The sequence below is a fragment of the Microtus ochrogaster genome, chromosome 16 (assembly GCF_000317375.1).
Source record: "Microtus ochrogaster isolate Prairie Vole_2 chromosome 16, MicOch1.0, whole genome shotgun sequence".
Lineage (NCBI taxonomy): Eukaryota > Metazoa > Chordata > Mammalia > Rodentia > Cricetidae > Microtus > Microtus ochrogaster.
In genome coordinates this window covers 21,669,987-21,690,759 of record NC_022018.1, presented here as the reverse complement: position 1 = coordinate 21,690,759, position 20,773 = coordinate 21,669,987, and the positions used below count along the sequence as shown (strand labels likewise).

Here is a 20,773-nt window from a genome sequence, read left to right as displayed (position 1 = left end):
TCAGGGATTGAACTCAAGTTGCCAAACTTGGTGGCAAGTGCCCTTACCCACCAAACTATGTTGCCAGTCCTCTTTATATTTTTAAGACTATTGTATTGAAAATATAAAATACCTATATTTTCAAGGCACCTTGAGAAATCATACTTTAGTAATACCCCTGAGCCCAGGCAGGCAGGGGTGCCCATAAATAATGAACAATCTTGGGGGACCTCACCCTCAAGAAGAAAGAATCAGAGGTCTGAGAAGAGGTTGCCGTGACTTCCTGGATGGAGTATCTTCTGACAACCTGAAAGAATGTGGGCTTGGTTTGGGTTATGGAATCTATCATGTTTCTTTACATAGTTCTGAGTTTCATATACAGGAAATAAACTCAAGTGACCTCTGATCAGGTCCTGCTAGTTGATGCTGCATACACCATGCACATTAGTGGGTGTGAGAGAGAAGACACAGGCAGCAAATGTTACAGAGGAGTGGCGGTGAACAGAGCTGTGGAGGGAGTAACAAATCCATGCCATTACTTCCGTTTTTAGGATGCAATAAAGCAAGCATGTATATTGCATATACACATATGTTGTATATAAACAGAAGTACTTATATTTTCTGTGTGCATGTGTGTATCAGGGTGAGGTGTCTACACATGTAGAAGCTAGAATTTGATGTCAGGTTCTTCCTCTATCAGTGTCTACCTTACTCATTTATTTACTTATTTATTTAGAGTCATGGTTTCTTACTGAACTAGGAGTATGACAACTGCTCAGACTCTCTGACCAGTGAAGCCTCTGGATCCATCTTTATCTTTGACCACCAGTACTGGGGTTGCAGTCATATGCGGCTTTGCTCAGCTTTTATGTGGGTTCTGGGAATCTGAACTCAGGGCTCCATGCTTGTGAAGCAGGCGCTGAGCTGCCTCCTCAGCCCACGTTTCCCTTTTTTGCTATCATCTGAGTTATGCACAGAGGGACCTGTCATAGAACAATGAGTAGAGAGGTCAATGGGGGACCAAAGAACACAACTTAAGCATTGACACATTTGGAAAGCAATTTAGTGTTAGGGTGCCTATGCCTCACCACCCAGCAATTCCTCTCCCAAGTGCACACACACAGACTTGTTCGTGTGCTCAAGGGAATGTGTCTAAGCGCCGTCAAAGAAGTATCGTGTGTGATTTTTTTTAATAGAAATGTCTGCCTAGTAGGGAATGAATCTACGATTTGAGGGAATATTGTACTCAAGCAATTTGTTCAGTAGGGAAAACAAATGGATTTCAGCTGCATGCATATCTATACCGGTGACTGTTGCACAAGAGTATTGAGTGAGATGACTACATTGCAGAAGATTTATGCACTGGACACACACACATGCACACACACACATATACACACACACACACACTTAGGCTGTCATATCTTGAAAGCACTAAAACATATATATTACTATCTTTATTGCAAACATTTACAATAAAATATCTATAAGAGTAAGAGATGATAAACATCAGATTAAGGAGAGCAGTTACATCTGGGAGGAAAGGGAAAGGTCCCTTTACCTACCAGCAATGTTTTATTTCTTATCCTGGGAATACCTATATAAGCCTATATTCTTTATATGGTTTTACATACTAGAAACATGGTAAATAAAATATTTAATCAAATTTTATATGAAAAGTATTTCTGCTTAGAAAATATTTTAGTAGTTCCTTGCTGTTTGCCAGAACCCTCAGATGTCCCTGGGATACAGTTCATAAAACTGAACATAACCTTTGTATAATATATGTCCTTCCCTGCTCCATTACAAAGGACAATTCGGAACTTCTCATTTTGCTGAACTACACTTCCTGGTAGCGATAAGTATGAGGACACAAGGTAGAAATATGTTTATCTTAGGCTAAATGTGATAATATTTAAAATCTACCCAAGAGATATGCTGAGGTCCATACTAAAGAGCTATCCATTATATGCTCAGTCTGTGGGGATGTGCTCTAAGACACATGATGGAACCAGAAACTTTTACAATCCCTAGCCCTACACACAGGTATTCTAATATAGATACAGCCGCTCTGATAACAGGAATGCCTAGTAAGTGGGTGATATATACTGTGTGGATACTCTGGTCAAAGGCACGACTCATGTCCTGGATGAGACAGAGTGGGATGGTGCACTATTTCAACTATCCTTATGACTTAAAATTAATTATTTTAATTTTAATTTAAATATTAGATTATTTCTATTTTATGTCCTTAGAGCATGTTTGAAAGATATTTGAAAAAGTATTTTGGAAAGTGAAACTGTGGGCAGTGGGGAACTCTCTTACACAAGTTAAAAGTTGTTTCGCCGGTTCTAATGATGCATTCCTGTATCCTATCACTCAGGAGGCTGGGGCAGGAAAATCACTTGAGTTCAGGACTTCAAGGCCAGTTTAGGCAACATAGCAAGATCCCTGACTCAAAAAACAAAGTAACACAGGCACAGGCACACACACATGTACACACACATGCATGCGCACGCACACACACGCATGCACAGAGAGATAGATAGATGATAGATGATAGATAGATAGATAGATAGATAGATAGATAGATAGATAGATAGATAGATAGATAGAAACAGATGGAGAGAGAGGGAGAGGTAGCAAGAGACACACAGGTGTACACAACCACACAGAGAGGTACAGACACACACACACACTATAAATAAGTATCACCAATTAAAAATCTGCAGAGACTAAGGAATAGCAGAATGGCTATGAATACAGTAGAGCATTATTCTATTCTCAAGGGATTTTTTTCAAGAAAGAACTTTGATATTGGTCAGATCCCACAGGACCTTGCCCTGTGTTCTCTAATCTAGCATTACCTACAGTACACTGCTTTGAACTCTTTGGAGAAATGACCGCATTTCAGTTTGTCCGTTTTTGAGATAGATCTGAGTTCATGCTCGTTTTGTAAGATAAAGGAGACCCTGAGAAACAAATAGAATTTTTTTGAAGGCACCTTTATTCCTTTGAAGGCACAGAGTTATCGCCATTACCATAATTCCCCTTGACTATAGTGTGAGGGTCAGTTTTCCCAGTTGCTATTATCTACTTGTATTAAAGTTGTCACACTTCCTGAGAAGGAACGTGTCCTCAGAAACAAGCATTTGTCTCCAGCTTCCAGCTTCTAGAACATATGTCCCCCTTTGTTTTGCTGTGTTCTCTTTGTTCACACGTTCCCTGTGGTTTGTGCCATCTTGACAGAGGAAGCATGTTTATTTTATTGCCTATCACTCAAAAGGAACACTTATTAAGTCCTTACTGGATGGGTGAATAAGCGAGCTGCAAGAACGGCCCACTTCCCTGCTCTTGCCTCTCTCCTTGCTTGGGATTCAGCAAACAGGGCTTTCCTAAAGATAAATGCAATTACTACAAATAAATCAGCTCTTCAACTTTTAGTAAATCGCAAAGTCTCCTTTCTCCCGCTCTCTATTTTGATGAGTTCCATACTGAGCCATGTCCATATTCCAGTTTACACAGTAAGTATGAGGCCCGTGTCTTGGAACCTCTCCTGCCTTCTTTTCCCAAGTTGTTTGTTGCTTGGTCTGGTAGTTCCTGGAAGTGGCCCCCAGGGTCCTCGTACCTCCTCTTGAGGAAGCCTATGGCCATGCGGCTATCTAGAAATCCCCCAGAGAGTCCATGATATTTCTTGAACCAACAGAGTTTCATTAGCCTGTCATGGCTTTCAACTAACTGTGAAAGCCCAGTAGCTTTCATGCCGTCTGACTTTTCATCTCTCTTCTGGAGTGGTCCAGGCCTTCCATCCTGTATTTGGAACACCAGTCTAACTCGTCTGTTCCTTCATTGACATCCTGAACCCTTGGTTAATCCATTTTTTTTCTCCATCAGGTGTCAAAGCCATGGGCTTTGAGACATTGTTATATATATTATATTGTTAACGTACTATAATATTATATATTAATGCATTAGTGTGACTATAATAATCATTTATATGCTGTTATATCATGCATATAAGTTTTTCTATGTTTCTAAAATCTTGGTTAATACTGTCTTATAGGGCTAAGTATGTATGTCTATGTACCAGTGTTTGTTCAGTATGTATGAGGCCCCAGGCTCAGCCTCAGCAGTGCAAAAACACTTTATATATACAAAGATATAAAACACACACACACACACACACACACACACACACACACACACACTGTGAGACTGACATAAATTGACATGCTTTTCTGTTTTTAGCTGTACTTTATAGAGATACACTGGAAGCTGTGGGGAAAGGCTGTAATTTTGTCCATTTGCCTCGAGTAAGTACAGCTGTGCTTTATCAAGAAAATAGTCCTTAGCTTTAACACACAAAAGTAAAACCTTCCAACATTTTGGAATGCAACGTTCTGAATGTACGTCCAGACGGTGACCCCGCCCCCACCTAAGGTGACTATTGGTGTCTAGCACCCAGTCTCATAACCTAGGCAATTATTAAACCACTCAGTACCTCTTAACAATTACTAACCTGAAAGGAAAGGATAGAAAAGGACCTATGCATAACCTGTCCCAGCAAATTCTGTGTCTGTGACCCCACACTGTGGAATCCACCCACCTTAGCAGGAGATTGTTCTAGACTGATCTAACCTGTTATTTTGGAGGCACAAGATCTGCTCAAAGGAATCTATGGAACCCCTGGGGACCCTCAGAGGACCTACAAAGCTCTGTGATCACTCACTTGTCAACAAGTAAACAAGTGTTTACAGTTTCGGTGCGCTACCCTGTGTACTGTGTATAAGGCAGTGAGGAGATACAGCGAAGGTGGCAACCCACAGGATCATGACCCATTGCAGAGGGCAGCAAATGAACACAATCTTAGGCAGAGCAAGCAGAAGGTTGGGAAGAAGGCAAACAGAGCATGCTTCAGGGATACGCAAAGTGGAAGTAATTTCTGACTGATACCTGGAAGAATTTGAGTCTTCTGGTTGGTGGACAGGAAAGGAGAGAACAGCGTCCTCTAGTGTCCAGAGGGCAAAAGCTTTCAGTGTGCTGTGAAAAGGGCACGAGGACCCTCAAACCTCTGGACAAATACAGATTCCTCCGCCCCACCTCCTCGGACTGAACCAGTATCTCTGGAAGTGAGGCCTGGAAACTGTAAAACACCCTTGGGTGATATGCAGGGCTAAGTGAAGTCTGAACTGCTCTTGTCGGATGTCGAGGAGAGAATGAAGTAGAACAGGACACAGTAAGCAAGCAGGTCTCAGGTCCCAGGGAACCTGGAAATCCAGGAGAGCTACCGACGCTCTCATGAGGATTCCACGGAGTGCTAGTAAATTCTGAACAGATGGCCCAGGGGTGGGAGTGGAGAGTTCATTTCCAGGGTGCAGACTTCTGGATCGTATCTATTCTAGGGGAGACTGCACGATAACGCATCTCTCCCCTTCTAAGACTGGAACCCTGAAAGGGAACACCTGCTATTCTTTAATTGATCCCGGATGCTGCCAGTGTTTAAACATTCCAGTCACCGTAATCATTTGTTGAGAAAGATTTTATTGTAATGAGCTCTGGTTTATGCTGCAAGGGCAACTGCTTTTCTCTGAGGCCCTGGAACTGACTAAGCCTTGACAGGTACCAAGTGAAGATCTTGCCTGGCAGGGAGCGAGCAGGTAGTGAGGCCTTCCCTCTGCATTTCAGTTACATCATAGAGAAGACAGATCACCTGCTTGGCCTACTTGTTCTCACGAGGACAACTCGTTCAGCTCCTGTGCATATTTACTTATCTATTTTTTCATGCATTCTGACTTTTAATACTTACATTTATTATAGTATGCTAAAACCTACTGCTTATGAATAGACTTGCCTCTCATGACGATCTGTGATATAGGTCCTAGTGTCTGAACTGGAGAGATGGCTCAGTAGTTAAGAAAACTTATTGCCAATACGGAGATCTGGGTTCAATTCCTAGCATGCACAATGGGTGCTGCCCAACTATCTGTAACTCCAGCTCCATGGGATCTGGTGGCCTCTTCTGGCCTCTGCTGCCACCTACACGCACGTGGCACATATAAACTCACTTAGGTGCATGCACAAAAATAAATAAAAATGTATCCTATTAACGTATTTATTTTATACATAAGGAAACCGAGACTCAGAAATGGTATACTGTAGGAGGTGACAGCTAGAATCTGAGCTCAGGTAGTCTAACTGCTCAACACCTCTGCAGTAAGTTCTATTAGTGTGGCTCTGGGCTATCCCTAAAAGGCCCATGTCACAGCCTTGATTCTACTGGGATGTGGTAGAACCTTTAAGAGGCAAGTCTAATGGGAGAATTTTGTTCACTCTGAAGGAGGCCCTCAAGGGTATTGTGGGATCCTGTTCTTTTTCTATTTTTATCCTAGCAATGATGTGGCCATATTTTGGTACCCATACCATGAGAGGCTGCCTTGCTCCAGTCTCAAGAGAAGTAGGTTCAGGAGATCCCAGAACCTCCAAAACTATGAGACAACATGAACCTTTGCTCTTGACAAGTTCAGCATCTCAGGTCTTGGTCATGGTAACAGAAGTCTGACTACCACAGGAAAATCTAACCAAACGAGTAGTTCCATGACCCCAATTTCTTCTCCAAAACTCACAGAGTCTTTAACTGGGCCATTCTAGGGAAGAACAGCATTGTTTCTCTTGAACTTGAATTGAGTTCAGCAGTTCAATGTATAATGTACAATAGCCCTGGGCGGGGAAACCTGATGCACGCTTCATACAAACCCATTTCTGGCTTTATGGTAAAAATGTACAGCACCATAGATGCACAGAACGCCTGCATCAGCTCCTCCCGGGTTGTCACGCAAGATTACATGCTCTTGGGTAGGATTATTCCTGACTGGCCAAAGAGATCTCGATTACCAAGAATGTTTCAACCTTTTTTAGGGTAATATTTTGCTATTAACAAGCACTTCCTTAAACTCCACCTAAGCCTGTCGTCCTTTAGCCCCAGCAAGTCCTCTTTAATTCAAGCCCTCATTAAGATGAAACACAGGCTGTCATTAGCTTGCACATAATCATATGCTTATTGGTGGTGAGCAGACCTGGAAGTGCCCGTCGGGGTCTTCATACTTGTACCCTGCACAAGCTAGGCCATGCCCTAGCTCTTTGTGTTTTCTGAATCACAGGATTCTTCAGAGGAGATGGTCCAATGTTTTATCTGAATTGTCGCATCAAGTGTGAGGAATACAATGGATCATTTAAGGAATTATTCTCCATGGAGAATAATTTGAAGTAACTTTAAGTATTTTAGACAGTCTATGAAAATTAGACTAAAGAGCCACAGAGTGACTGTACTTTTTTTTGAATGTCTATATTGTCTGTAATTTTAGGATTCTTACCATCTTACATCTATATCCTTAATGCATTTTCAAAATCGCAATATGAGTTGTGGAGAACAGTTTATGGAGCTAACTTCAGCTCACATGCAGCATTTATCCCTGGAAGAATGAGTATTGGGCTATCTAGACACAATCCTTATAATAGTTTCAGTGTGTGTGTGTGTGTGTGTGTGTGTGTGTGTGTGTGTGTGTACAGGGATTGAGCCTAGTCTCCTGATCATTCTATACAAGCTACACATTCTACTCAAGCTATCTCCACCGAGTTATATCTTCATATTGTCTGCCCCTTAGACATGTTTCCATTATAAACTCAGCTTTCATATCCCTTTAAATATCCTTCTCATTGAAAGGACCACCCTTCCCAGAGATTATTATGTAGAAAGTTATTTTACGACACAAATCAGAAGTCATTCCTTAAAAATATAAGAAGTGACTTTAATTCAGAAAATGACGCCATGTCTTTATGTCTTGGAGGCAGAAGTAAGACAGGTCCAGACACATCAAAATGTACTGTCCCTAGGGAGGTAGGTAATTGTGAACCAGAACAGATATCAAAGGCAGCAGCGTTGTGAGTATTCTTAAAAACTTCAATTAGCACTTGAAATAGTTGTGAGGCTTTAAAAGTTAATACTCATCTTTTCTAGAGGGTTAACACGGACCTACTTTCTCTTTATTGCATAAGCATTTAACAAAACACAGCTGGAGTGGAATTCAGCCAGTCATTCTGCTTTCCCTCACCACCCTTCCTCCTCCAGCCCCTTTTCCTTCCTACATTCTCTTACTCTTTTCATTTCTCCCTTTCTTCCTTCGCTGTCCCTTCCCTTACTATTTCCATTTTCCTCTCCCACCTCTTTCTTACCCTCTTTTTCATTTTTCTCTTTCCCTCCCCCTCCCCTCTCTTAGCTTCACCTCCTTTTCCCTCCCTTCTCCACACCTACCCTCTTCTCCTCCCCTCTTTTCAAGTCACCCCTTCTTCATCTGCTTTCCATGCTACGATGTGGCCTTGCGTTCACAAACATCAGGCTTGGCTGGATTCCCTTGCCTTAACCACAAATTTTGCAGCAGGCAAAGAGGAACCCCAAGAAACTAAAACACGAGGCTATTTCCCTGCCTCAATCGCTGGAGGCAGTGCTCAGAAGGCTGAAGAGGAAGGCGGGGAGGGAGTTGGAAGGTTAAGAATGAAACTGAAGAGAGGCATTTACAAAGTACACAAGGGTGATAAAATGTAACATTACTTCCATTTTCCCTCATAGGACAAACGATCCAATCAGTTTGTTTCCCTTCCTCCTCCCCACTTTGCCTCTGCAAGCATCATTTGCCACGTTCCTGCATCCCAGGCCTGTGCCATCACCTGCAAGGAAGCTGTCAGAAGTACGCCCAACAGTCCAATGACTCTCCTGGATTGCTTTGCAGGATACAAAAGGAACACTGAGTGGTGGACCCCAGTGAACACAGCCAAAGGCCAGAGCTGTACTTGAGACCTGTGTGGCTGGCAATACACCGTTATTAGAGGACGACAGCTGCCACCCTGTCTGTTTCTAGGTCCGTCAAGTGTAACCATCCGCCCAGGAGACAGAGGAAGCTCAGGTGTCCTTCTGGAAATGGCCTTAATTTCAGCACACATGACCATTTTTGCCCATTCTGTTTTGCCACTTCCAGGGAATCTCATGCATATTTATGTGCCAATTATGCAAATCCCATGATAAAAATGCATTAAGCACCCATGATTTAGACTGGTTAAGTCTATTACATGGCATAATGAAATTACTGCATGATGTCCAGTTTATCTCAACACTTGCTTCACATTGTCAGTAAGTTATTAAGTAACCACAACACACCAAAATTTTGCTGAAGGAGGCATCCTTTGTCTGCTCCACACCATGATCCCAGGAAATCAGAAACTTCAAGCTAAATCCTCATCAGTGAGGGCAAACATTCCACAACAGACTTAAAGGGGAATAGGTGACCAAAGTTTAAGAAGGGCAGCACACTGTCAGTGTTCTAAGTCTTGGTAAATTCAAAACAAAATCACTGGGTCAGTTCGACAGACAGCACATGACTCAGTAATCCAGGAAACTGAGACTCAGGAGTGGGATCTCGCTGTTGAGACTTACACAGTCAGGCCCTGTTCCCTGAGTTGTCAGGTCTTATTGGAGGTTACCAAATTCAAATGTAGGTTGGACTGTCAATAGGAAGATAACAATTTACAGAGTCAGAAAGCAGAAAAATAAAAAGGGAATTTACAGAAGCCATTGAAGCACACAGGCAAAGCCCTTGTAACCTGGAAACTGGAAGATCTGAACTAGAGTTACTTTGGTAAGTAGTAATATTAGCTTTGAACTCTGGAAGGACCCAAGCCTTTAGTTTTAATGCTCACTAGATAATATGATAGTCAAAGAACAAGTCATAGTGTGAATTCAACGACAGTCAGACGCACAGACATCCCTTCCCCTCCCCCATTTCACCCCATGCCATTTTTAATGAGCCTACTGCATGATCTGTGGAGCACCTGAGTGCTGTCTCATTTACATGGGGATCTCCCCTTGAAGTCTGCCAAAGCTGGACTGCCGTGGGGCTGGTTATACATGCTCAGATTCAGAGGTGTGTTCAGCCCCAGCAAAAGCAGCAATCCGAGTAGTTTGTCTGAGGCAGTAATTCCAAAAGCTGGTCAAATGAAGAGATTGCACAGCCATTCCACAAACTCTTCAGATCTCAGCTTGTCAACAAAGAGAAATAAGAAGCTAACTGCCATTTTCTCCGTAGCCATGAAAACTATATGATCTCTGCATGCTTCATCCATGAGATGAGCATTTGGAAGGAGCTGCCTGCAAGCAACCTGACCTCACCTGGGGAGGGAAGAACAACAGGCCACCACAGGGGTCTCAGAGGAGATCTGCCAGCCAGTCAGCCAAAGGGCTGGAATTAGAATCTTTGTAACCAACTGTCACTTGGGGCTGTCCCTCTAATAAGGATGATTATCAACGGATGGAGGAACCCAGCAGAGATTCAGAATACCACCCCCATGATGTTGAGTTTTCAGGCATAAGACCCCTGTTCTAATACTCCAGTGTTCTATCAAAATGTAACAGTCACGCTCATTAACTAGAAAAACAACAACAACAAAAACAACCAAAAATACTTTGTTGACAATAGGGTCTATTTATGTTTAAATCGCTAGCCAAACATCCAAAGAAATAAGTTTAGTCAAACCCGGATCCTATTGGTTTCACCGCTGCTACATGTTTGAAGAACTATTTGCATGCTAAATTTTAAAGTTAATTAATTAAGAAAAGTAATATTGCTAACATTATTTCAAACTTTTAACATCCATTCAAAGTTATGTATGGATTCAGTAGGTGTCTTACAGTCCTTTCTTCATCTGAGCTTTCTGTGGGAAATTCCACGATCAAGGCAGCCTTTTCTCAAGTAAAAAGCAAACTCCAGCCAAGGAGAAAAATCGCTAGGCGTCTCCAGGCTGGGATCAGTCTCAGGAGCTTTTTTTCTACATGCTTCCGGAACAAGTTCAAGGTGTGTTTGATTAGCGCTACTCTGAAATCTCTTGTGCAGGTCGGCGAGTTGTCTGAGAATACAAGAGCTTCCAGAATGCATTAACCTACTTTCAATAGCGTGGCTTTCCCATCCTCCGGCTCTGAAACAGAGGAGGAGCCGAGAGGATGTTCCAATGTGAGCTGGGCATGCTCTTTGCCTTAAATGCAGGACCCATCCTGTGAAACACTCAGCGCAGCCAGAGAAATCAGCACACCAACAGCTGAGAGGGCAGCTCCGGTCCCAAACCGAGAATCATTGGAAATCCTGCTAAAATATGGCTGTCTAATCAACCGAGAGGCAAAACTCATTTACTATGATTCCCATTGTCCACGCTGACAGATGGCTCTCTTCTCCCCTGCTCTCCCCTTTCCACCGATCGCAATCTCCCTGCCTTGGGGGCAAAGCTATTCTTTGAGAGGTCCAGTAGAATTCGCGAGCCTAGTTCTGACATGAGACAAAAGCTTGCACAATCTCCCCTTTCACTGAGCCTTTTCTGAAGCGCCAAGGACCATGCAAAGAAAACGGGGTTTGGTCCCCCTTACCTTGGTCCTCATCGGAGATAGGAGCCCTTCCATTTTGGCGGAATCCTCATGCCAGTTTCTCTCTTCTGCAAGTTACTCTGTCTGTGTGCCGTCCTTAAGCATCCCACACGAAAAGAGCCATGCCCGGAGCCGCCAGTGGCTCCCCTCTCCCCGCTGTCGCTGCTGCACCCTGAGCAGTCTAACTTGAATTCCCGGTGCCAGAGAAGCGCTGCGCGCAGAGAAGTCGACTCCACTCCTCGCCCTCTTCCCCCTCTCTTTTCTTTCTGGTGCTCTCTCCTCCCTCTCTCTCCTCCCTTTCTCTTTCCATAATCTCCTTACAGCTCTCCGTGTACCATGCTCACTTGACAAATGATCTCTGTCTTAGGTATCGTATTTGAGCCAAGAAAAGTGGTCTGAACAAACTACATGGAGGGCAGCTCACCCAAACCAGAGGAGGCAAATGCAACCAAGCGCCTGGTAGTCAGCCTTCCAGCTTCGCAGGCACTGTGCTCTTTTGGGAGCGAGAGTATTGCTGTACTCATCCATCCATCTACTCACCCACCCATCCATCCATCTCTCTTTTGAGGAAAGGGGATCCTGACAGTAATGGAACCAGCTGACACCATTTTCAGATGGTTTTCTGGTCCATATTCAGAAAACAAAGAAAGAAATCATGTCATTTATTTCAAAATAACTATTTGTTAAACCCAGTTAGACACAACATCTGGACAGTGAAGTGGAATTTTTGCTGTTTGACAAGATGTTTAAACACATATTCTCCAGGAAAGTTTCAGAACCAAATGTATATATATATGTATGTATATATATGTATGTATACATATAAAATTCCAGAAGAACTGAGCATTAAACTATGTATGTGTGTATGCATGTATATGTGCATGTACATATAGGGTGTGTGCTATGTTGTTTAGGAGTGATATATGTGTGGGTGTGTGCTATAAAGAGTTGTGTGTGTGGTGTATTACATGTGCAAAGTGTGGATAATGTGTATATATAGTGTGATTTGTAATAGGAATTATGAGTATATATGTTTGTTATGAGGTGCTGTGTGTACATGTGGTATTTGGTGCATGGTGTGGATAGTATGTATGTGCAGTATGTATATCATAGTGGGGATTGTGTGTACATGTCTGTGTTTGTACATATGTGTAAATGTGTGTGTATGCATGTGTGCATCACAGTACGGTATGGTGGGGGTTTAAGGTGCATGCCTGTGCTGTGCTGTGCGTGTGTGTGTGTGTGATGTACTGTCTAAGACTGCCTCATTTAGCATTGTCTGTCTCTTAGAAAAAGCAGACAGTGAAAGAAACATACCAAAGACTGGAATGCAATGAACTAGAAAAGACGTATACCTTTGTCTTGAAGGATTACCTGTGTGCTAAGAGTTCACCACCTGTCTCTCAATGGGTGAGTGCCTCATTGTACCCTAGGACATTTGTGTCTTTGCCAGAGCTTGAGGGCATGTTCATATATACATTTGATACATGCAGCAGGTGTGAACTCACCTATGGTATTTTTATTGTCCCCTGTAACATGCCCCTAGAATGGAACTTGTCCCTCTCTTTACCAGCTGCTCTTATACCCAACTCCCAATACATCTTCAAGATGAACCAGTCCACATATTTCTGTGCAGAAAGATGTAGGTGAACCCTGACACTCTGTCTATTCCTTTATTGACACCATTAGCCCTTGATTAACTTTTCTCCACCAGTTCTCAAAGCCAGGCTAGAACTTTCTGAATCCACACCAACTCTCTTGAGTGCCAACTGACCTCTTTGTCTGCACTGGAGCTCTTTATGCTCAGTACATTGCTGTTCAACTTTACGTCCCAGGCTGAAACTGCATCATCACTTAGCCAAGCGTCACCTCTTTGTCCAGACTCTCAACATCCTAACAAATCATCAATATATACTATGTATTAGAGCCTGCTCTTACATAAAAGAGTCCTGCCTTTTGTGACTACCTAAGTTGTCTCTTAGTCTTATTCCGCATTCCAGTATTTGGAGTTTCCTAAAGATTCTTTTCAGCCACTCATCAAACAGTTGCAATACACCCACTGTGCGCTGGATCAGACCTCTTCTAGTTCTTAAATATAAGGTGGGGGCAAGGTGCCCTATGGCCTAGCCCCCACAACCCCGTGGCCGACATGACACAAACCTCCACAATCCAATAAACCCTCCCACCTGTGACCTTATTATGTATATAAACTTCTGCCCATGTGACTGTGCTCACGTGATCGCCACTGATTGAAAGTACATTTCTGTTTTCTGGAGACTCACAGTCAACGGTTTTTAAGGAAACAAAACTGTGTTGTCTGCACAAGAGTTTTACCCCCTTACTTCCAGTCTTAATTCTATTTCCATTCTCTTCTCCATTCTTGTAGGCTTTGCTTTGTGGCTGTCGGGGAGGAACTAACTCTCCTTTATTCAGGAAGATCCGTTCTTCACTTCCCCAGCTTCTCCAGAACATTGGCATGGCTTTACTGGAGTTCCCTGTGGAGATGTCACTCCCTCCCTCAGTGTGCAATACTGCTCCTTCATTGTGGTTGATTTGTCCATGACTAGAACAAGCTACATCTACTACTTGCCTCTAAGTACTAAATAGATTTGTTCTAGAATATTCTGCTTTGTTTCACCTCCCTTCCTAATCTTTGAACCCCCTCACCAGCATGCACAAAGTTCTCTCATTGACCTTTTAGCTTTGGCACAACTGCTTCCTGCTACTGTTTGGACTTCCCCAAGGGTTCTAAGCAGGCAGACAGAGTGGAACGGTGTCAGGGTTTAAGGCAAAATTAGGCTGATCCTGTTTAGGGCTGCTTGGTGTCTGACAGACTCTAAGCATGGATTTTGGAGTCAGAACAGCCTTCCAGAGCCAGAGGAAGGGACTCTGGGAAGGAATTTTGAAAATCCTATATATAGCACCTCTGAGAGGCATGTCACTTTTCTGGTTGTCTTTCCTCCACTTCTCAAACTCTGGGTCCCTGGAGGCTGGGGTTGTCTGCCATGTTGTCTTTTGTACTCTTTCATGTGTTTATGTGTGTGAAGGTCTGAGGCTGATGTCCCATCTTTTTCCTTCCTTCCCCGCCTTATTTTATGAGACATGTTCTCTCCCTTAACCGGAGCTCATCTGCTTGGCTAGCTGGCTGGCCAGCAAGGCCCAGGTTAGCAGTGGTCTTAGAATCTCACCCACTAGTATCTAGATTTTTTTTTATATTTTTTACATAGGTGTTGGGGACTTGGGTCCTTCATACAGGCACAGAAAGCATTTATTCACTGAGCTGATCCCTTTAGCTTCTATTTATCATGTTTTCCTTGTAGTCTGTGAGGTGCCAGAGACCACCAAACTCGAGGGATTTGAGGACCCCAGAACCTGTTTCTTAGTGCTCGAGAGCCCACTGGTGCTGTCTGTTGCTGCCATGTGGCTACTAAAACACTAACTTTGTGCCGGATGCTGCACTGAGTATCTTCCATTATGAGAATATCTACCTGAATCTCTGACTTTGCCCTATTAAGGTAAATATTCTTCCTAGCCACACTTTGAAGATGCTTTAGTGAGGTGACACATACACCTAGTGGAAGTACATTCCACAGAGTGAGGCTAAGTCTGGTACACTGGTTCCATCCCATTAAAAATAACCTTCTGTACCAACTTAAGACATCCAAAGTGTTAAAAGCATATTACTTTCTATTCTTTAGTAGTGGGAGGCTGCAAAGTAGGCATGAGACTCTTACTTTAGGCTGCTGCATTAATATTCAGTATATCTCAGCCACTTATTTATTCATGAAACCAATATTCATCAACAATCTACCACAAGCCAGGGAACTTATCAGGCATAAGGTCTGGCTTCTCTTCGAAAGAGGCAGTTACTGATAAAATGCAATGTCAAGTTATTGCCTATCAGTCCCAAGCCCTTCACATATCAATGGCCATTGTGCCATGTATTAAGTGACTAAATATTTTGAAGAGGGAAGGACACCCAGGGAGGTAGAAGTGTCTGTGGTAGACTTACGAAGTACTTCAATCTGGCACTAAGTATACATAGTCCATGACTCATATTCCAAAGATCTTTGGGCACCCCAATGATCTAGATAATCATCAATGTTTCAAAAGTATTTAGCTATGGAGTAACAACTTGTCCAATTCCATGCCAGAGTCTTTTTTTTTCTTCTTTTTTTAGCTGGGAGTGCTCCCTGCTCGCAGTCACACATTTTAAAATATCCTCCACCTTCTAGAAGGGGAGTGTTTATGACCCAAGGTGGATCCAGTCTTAGGAGAAACGGGTAATGCATGTTAAACCTGTGGAAACTGGCAAAATCTGAAAAAATGGGTGATGTTTTGAAAGAGAATCTTGGCTGAAAGGGCTTTCCACTGTGTGGTGAGGGCTTGTTAACCCACACAGGGGAGGGAACTTCCCTGTGCAGGAGCCTTTAGCCAGTGGCCTTGGCTTTTGAGTCAATCTGTGTTTCCATTTGGATATTGAACACACACACATGCACACACACACAGGGGCGGGTAATAACTTCAAACTTCTCCATACCAGAAACAATTGTAAATGGCATGAAGGTCATTAGGTATGTCGTGCTCAGAAGATCAGGCCTCCAGTCTCTGCCGCACTAAAACACTGACCCTTTGTTCTTAGCATCCATGCCATCTTCGGGGTTAATTTCTTTAAGTCTCTTGGAGTCTCTGGGGATCACAGCTCACTGAACAATTGAGGTTCATTATGAGGGGCCTGCAATGCCCTGCTTTATAAACAGTTTTGCATTCACTAAGGGAAGAGGATTGCAAGCTGACAACCACTCAGGTTTTATCCCTGCCCTTACTTCTTATTTACAAACATCCTCATTAACACTTCGGCTTTAGGGCAATTGAGGATTGAGGAAAGCTTCCCAGATGCGTTCTAGATACCTTGGGTAACACTGAATGAGCTACTTACTAATATGGTCCAAATCACCTTCCTGGGAACCCCGACTTTCATCCTAAGCCACGTGCATGTGCTGAGGCTTATAATTCAAACTGCACTGTGTCCCGAGGAGACCGCCACTGACCACCTGCGAAAGGACCCAGTGAAAGCAGGACTAAAATCAAGTACTTGGATTGACTTGTGTCTGAAGAAGGATAAACATTCTGTCAGTTGTTATACTATGAAAATTATAGAGTATTTGAGGTTACCTTTAAAGAACACTACAATAAATAAACCAATTCAGCATGGCAGGTATCAATTTCCCTTTTCACAAGGGTGGAGAGGTGAGGTGAAAGAAAGCGGTAGTTACTGAATTGTAACTATTTTTCTAGGGCGTATACTGGGTTCCTTTAAGTTGCATCAAGTTTTCTGTTCACAAATACCTCATCCCTCCCCACTTAACCAATGATGACCCGAGATGATGGCGTTAAGTTAGCATCACGTGGTCCCGGCTATCCATGTATTTTTTTTTATGTATGATATGTGCCACGTGACTCTGCCACACTCTTGACTTCTGTGTGTTTGACTCTGTGGGATGCACAGTAGCATAACTGATATGGTGAAATCTTAGAAATGTCCATGGGGAGGAAACAGCCAGGCTAGCCTGATGATATCACGAGGAACATGAAGGGAGAGTCAACCCACAGCCTAGTGAGCAAGCCAGCAGCTCACAAATGAGCAAGGCTAGCCATAGCAGCTGATCCCAGCCTCCGTGATCTAGCACTGGGCACTGTGTTTGTTATGCAGCTCATAGACTCAATGGCTACCTCAAGACGGCAGAGATTCTAATGTGTACCTCAGGATACAGCTCAATGGGTCAAATGCTCACTGTGTAAGCATGAGGTCCCGTGTTTGGATCCCTAGATCCCACATAAAAAGCTGTGTGTGGTGCTATGTACCTCTAACTTTGGTGCTGGTGGGGCAGAGTCAGAAAGTCCCTAGGTTTGCTGGTCAGACAATCTAGCTGAATCAGCCCAGGTTCAGTGAGAGAGCTTGCATCAAAACACTAACATGAAGAATTTGCATACATACATGGGCTCATTGAGAGTGGATCCAGAATAGAAACCCCAAATGTAGGTCTTCAACTTTAGCTCTCAAGTTCTTCCTACTCTCCCAGATCTGGGAAAGCTCACAGTACAGAATGATGGGCTATGTGACTATGAAAATATTGTGAATTTCCATACCCAAGTCTGTGCTCCTAGACACACATCCCACCCCTCCATGTTACTGACTACAGGACAGGACTCCATAGCTGTGACCAGCTGAGGAAAACAGCCAGACAGTGCAGGGTCTTGGTTGATCAGTCATCTTCTCTTTATGATCTTTTGGATTCTCTGCCCCATTTTCTGAAGAACAGTGATTGCCTGCAGTTATCAGCACTTGGTACAGAAGTTAATTGGAATCTAGCCCTGGGAGACTTCTTCCTTCCGTGCTTCCTGTCTCTGAAAAAGAGCCACACGGTGGAGAAAATAGAAATGCTTTTTTTTTTGTTATCATAAAAACTTGAGCTGGAAATAGGTCTTGTGTTTGTTGAAAATACATAAAGGACAGTAATTTTTCTGAAGCATTTGAAAAAAGATATTTGCCTTTTTAATTTTTTTTTTTTTTTTTGCACTTAAGTGCCTTTGTTAGGACAGAGAAACCCAGAAAGTGTTGCCTCCCAGAACATTGCTCCGGGGATTCCCCAGAAGACATTTGGGAAGCATTGATGGAAGAGTAAACTGAGAGATGACATCTGGTATACCAGAAGCTGGCATGCCTCCTTAGCCTTCTCCACCCAGCTCCAGAGAAAGATGGGAGAGAGAGCATTGTTTGAGTCCCTTCGTTTCTTTTGGGGCAGATGTCACAAAATTCCCAAACAAGAATTTGTGTTGGAGGACATTAGGTAAGAAAACATTTTCTTTTTGGTTAAATGAAAATCTGTACATAGATAATTAGAGAGAGAGAAAGAGAGAGAGAGAGAGAGAGAGAGAGAGAGAGAGAGAGAGAGAGAGCGCATTTTATTTACATGCCTGGTTGTGCTCAAAAGTTCGTCCTCCAAAAGTTTGTGCATATGAACTGAAAGACTCGCTTCACTAGCAGAAAGCAGTTCCTGGGAACAGTACTTGAAAGTGACATTTGCCTCGTGTTCCCACCTGAGGTCTGTTTCCTGGTCAGCTGAGATGAGAAGAGCCTCTGTCATGCATTGCCCTGCTCTTCTCATGGTAATGTGGACTGATGTCCTCTCCAATGATGGGCCAAAATAACTCCTTCTTCCCTTCAATTCTCAACTAGTCTGTACTAGTGACAATAAAGGCTAATTAACAGAGGGATATAAATGAGCTATTCCAACAGTACATGTACCTATTGTTAAAAGATTACTGTAGAATTTTTTTTCTTGATAAAACTGTCAAAATATTTAGGAATGGTCAGGCCTTACATAAATCACTTTGAAGTTCCATCTTTTTTGAACCTGGGTTTCCTTTTCTGCTAAGAGGCAATCCAAACACTACAGCGAAATTGCCCCATCTTTATCCAAATCCTCCCAGGATGACAGAAAAGTGGTAGTGATATTAAGATGATAAGACTCCACACACTTGAGATTTCTGAAACTTCTCAGAATCCTCAGGCTGTATAAACAGAACAAGAGTTTTGTTCTCCAATGGACCTATCCTGACTTGGGATGTGTAAAACAACCCATTAATCACAAGGCTCAGCTAAGTTTGGTTCTGAGATGTTGTAAGCTGACCTCAAGCCACACGCATGAGCGGGGAGCCTACTATTGTCTGCCAGCCTCAGTCACAGGCCCTGTTCTGAGGTCACCAAAATGAAGGATAGGGATTGCAGAGTTTGAAGAACTCCAAGGATTGAAGCTTCCAGGAGCTTAGACAAATGATTCAAATTATGCCAGGCAGAAACTAACAAGACAGTTCAACAATGACAGTGGAACCAAAGGTGGGAATGGGTATTAATTCTCCCTGAGATGAATGTTTCACACAGAACACTAGTCTTGTGTGATACAGGGTTCTGAAGATTGAATACAGGTCCCCATGGATGCTAAGCACGCACCCTCTTCCACTAAGCTGCAGCCACACTGTGCTCCTATCCGTGAAGCTGGCTTAACTCAGATAGGTAGTAGGGATGTCATGATGGAGGCATGGAGCCATAGTACTGACAGGATTTTAAGAGCAGCTTCTATGAAAAACGTTGAGAGGCAGAAAATGTCTGTAGTTATTTTTATTTTATTATTATTTTATTTTCTGTATTTTATTTTGTATATGGGCATCTGGTTATGGGTGTTTGGTCTGCACGGATGTATGTCCACCATGTGTATACCTGGTACCCAGGATGGCCAGAAGAGGGCGTCAGATTCCCTGGAGTTACAGGCAGTTGTGAACTGCCATGTACATTCTGGGAATTGTAGCTGGGCTGTCTGTTAGAGCAACAAGTGCTTTTAACCACCAGCTCTCCAGCCCTGGCAAAAAAATATCTTATTTGAATACAATAGGAAGCAGTAAGATTTAGGAGTGCTGATTTATTAGAGACCTCCAGGTCATATAGTTTCACACTCTACTTTTCTTAATTTAAAACTCAATTCATGCCTTTCATTGAATATGTGAAAACACTTTATGCCATTTATGAAGGAAATAATAGTGTTCCCTTGCCATCATTAGAAGTCTCTTGAATATTGTGCACTAATTTATCGAAAAATCTGCAGGAAATTCTTTTCTATTAAAAGCTAATTTTTTAAGTTATTTAATTTTAGAAGTTAAAATAAAATGAAAATCCTGTATTATATTTGGTAAGGCCTTTAATTAAACTACAGGGATTACCTAGTGGAATTTGGTTTAAATATTTCCACACAATAAATATATCTCTCTATGGACTATTTATAAGATATGATTAATTTTTCAAACCAATTCTGAGTCTTTTAAAGCAGAATTTATTCACTTACTTAGTATAGGTGTATGGGCCTACAGAAGTTTTATGTAGAGCACATACACACTGGTGCCCAGGCAGGCCAGGAGAGGGCACTGGACTCCCTAGAACTAGAGCTACAGAAGGTTGTGGGCTGCCAGGTAGATGCTGGGAACCAAACCCAGATCCTCTGCAGGCACAGCAACTGTTGAGTCATCTCCCTAGCCCCCTTCTGATGAATCTTAAAATTTTGGTCAGTTTCAACTGAAGACACAAAAGGAAGTAATTGTGCAACTGGATTTTTTGCTGAGTCGAGGAAATGAAATCAGTTGTGGGTATTGGTGCGAATTGGTATGAATTGCTTTTCTCTTTGTTTTAACCAAATACCTGACAGGAAGCAACTTAAGTAGGAAAGGCTTATTTGGGCTTGCAGCTTCAGGCTGCAGTCTGTCATGGTGAGGGAGGTGTGGCAT

The 20,773-nt window shown here is 42.7% G+C and overlaps 1 protein-coding gene across 3 annotated transcripts in view; it reads right to left on the bottom strand.

Annotated features, from left to right (window-relative positions):
- Frmd4a (FERM domain containing 4A) overlaps positions 1–20,773 on the bottom strand; it is a 592,091-nt gene that overhangs the window by 441,099 nt on the left and 130,219 nt on the right. The window contains exon 1 of one of the 3 annotated variants that reach the window (XM_026782984.1): positions 11,441–11,680. The exons of the other annotated variants lie outside the window; for them this stretch is intronic. Coding sequence (XP_026638785.1) covers positions 11,441–11,473 — 33 coding nt within the window. The 5' untranslated portion in view covers positions 11,474–11,680. Of the gene's footprint in view, positions 1–11,440; positions 11,681–20,773 lie in introns of those variants that run through there. 3 annotated transcript variants of the gene reach the window in all.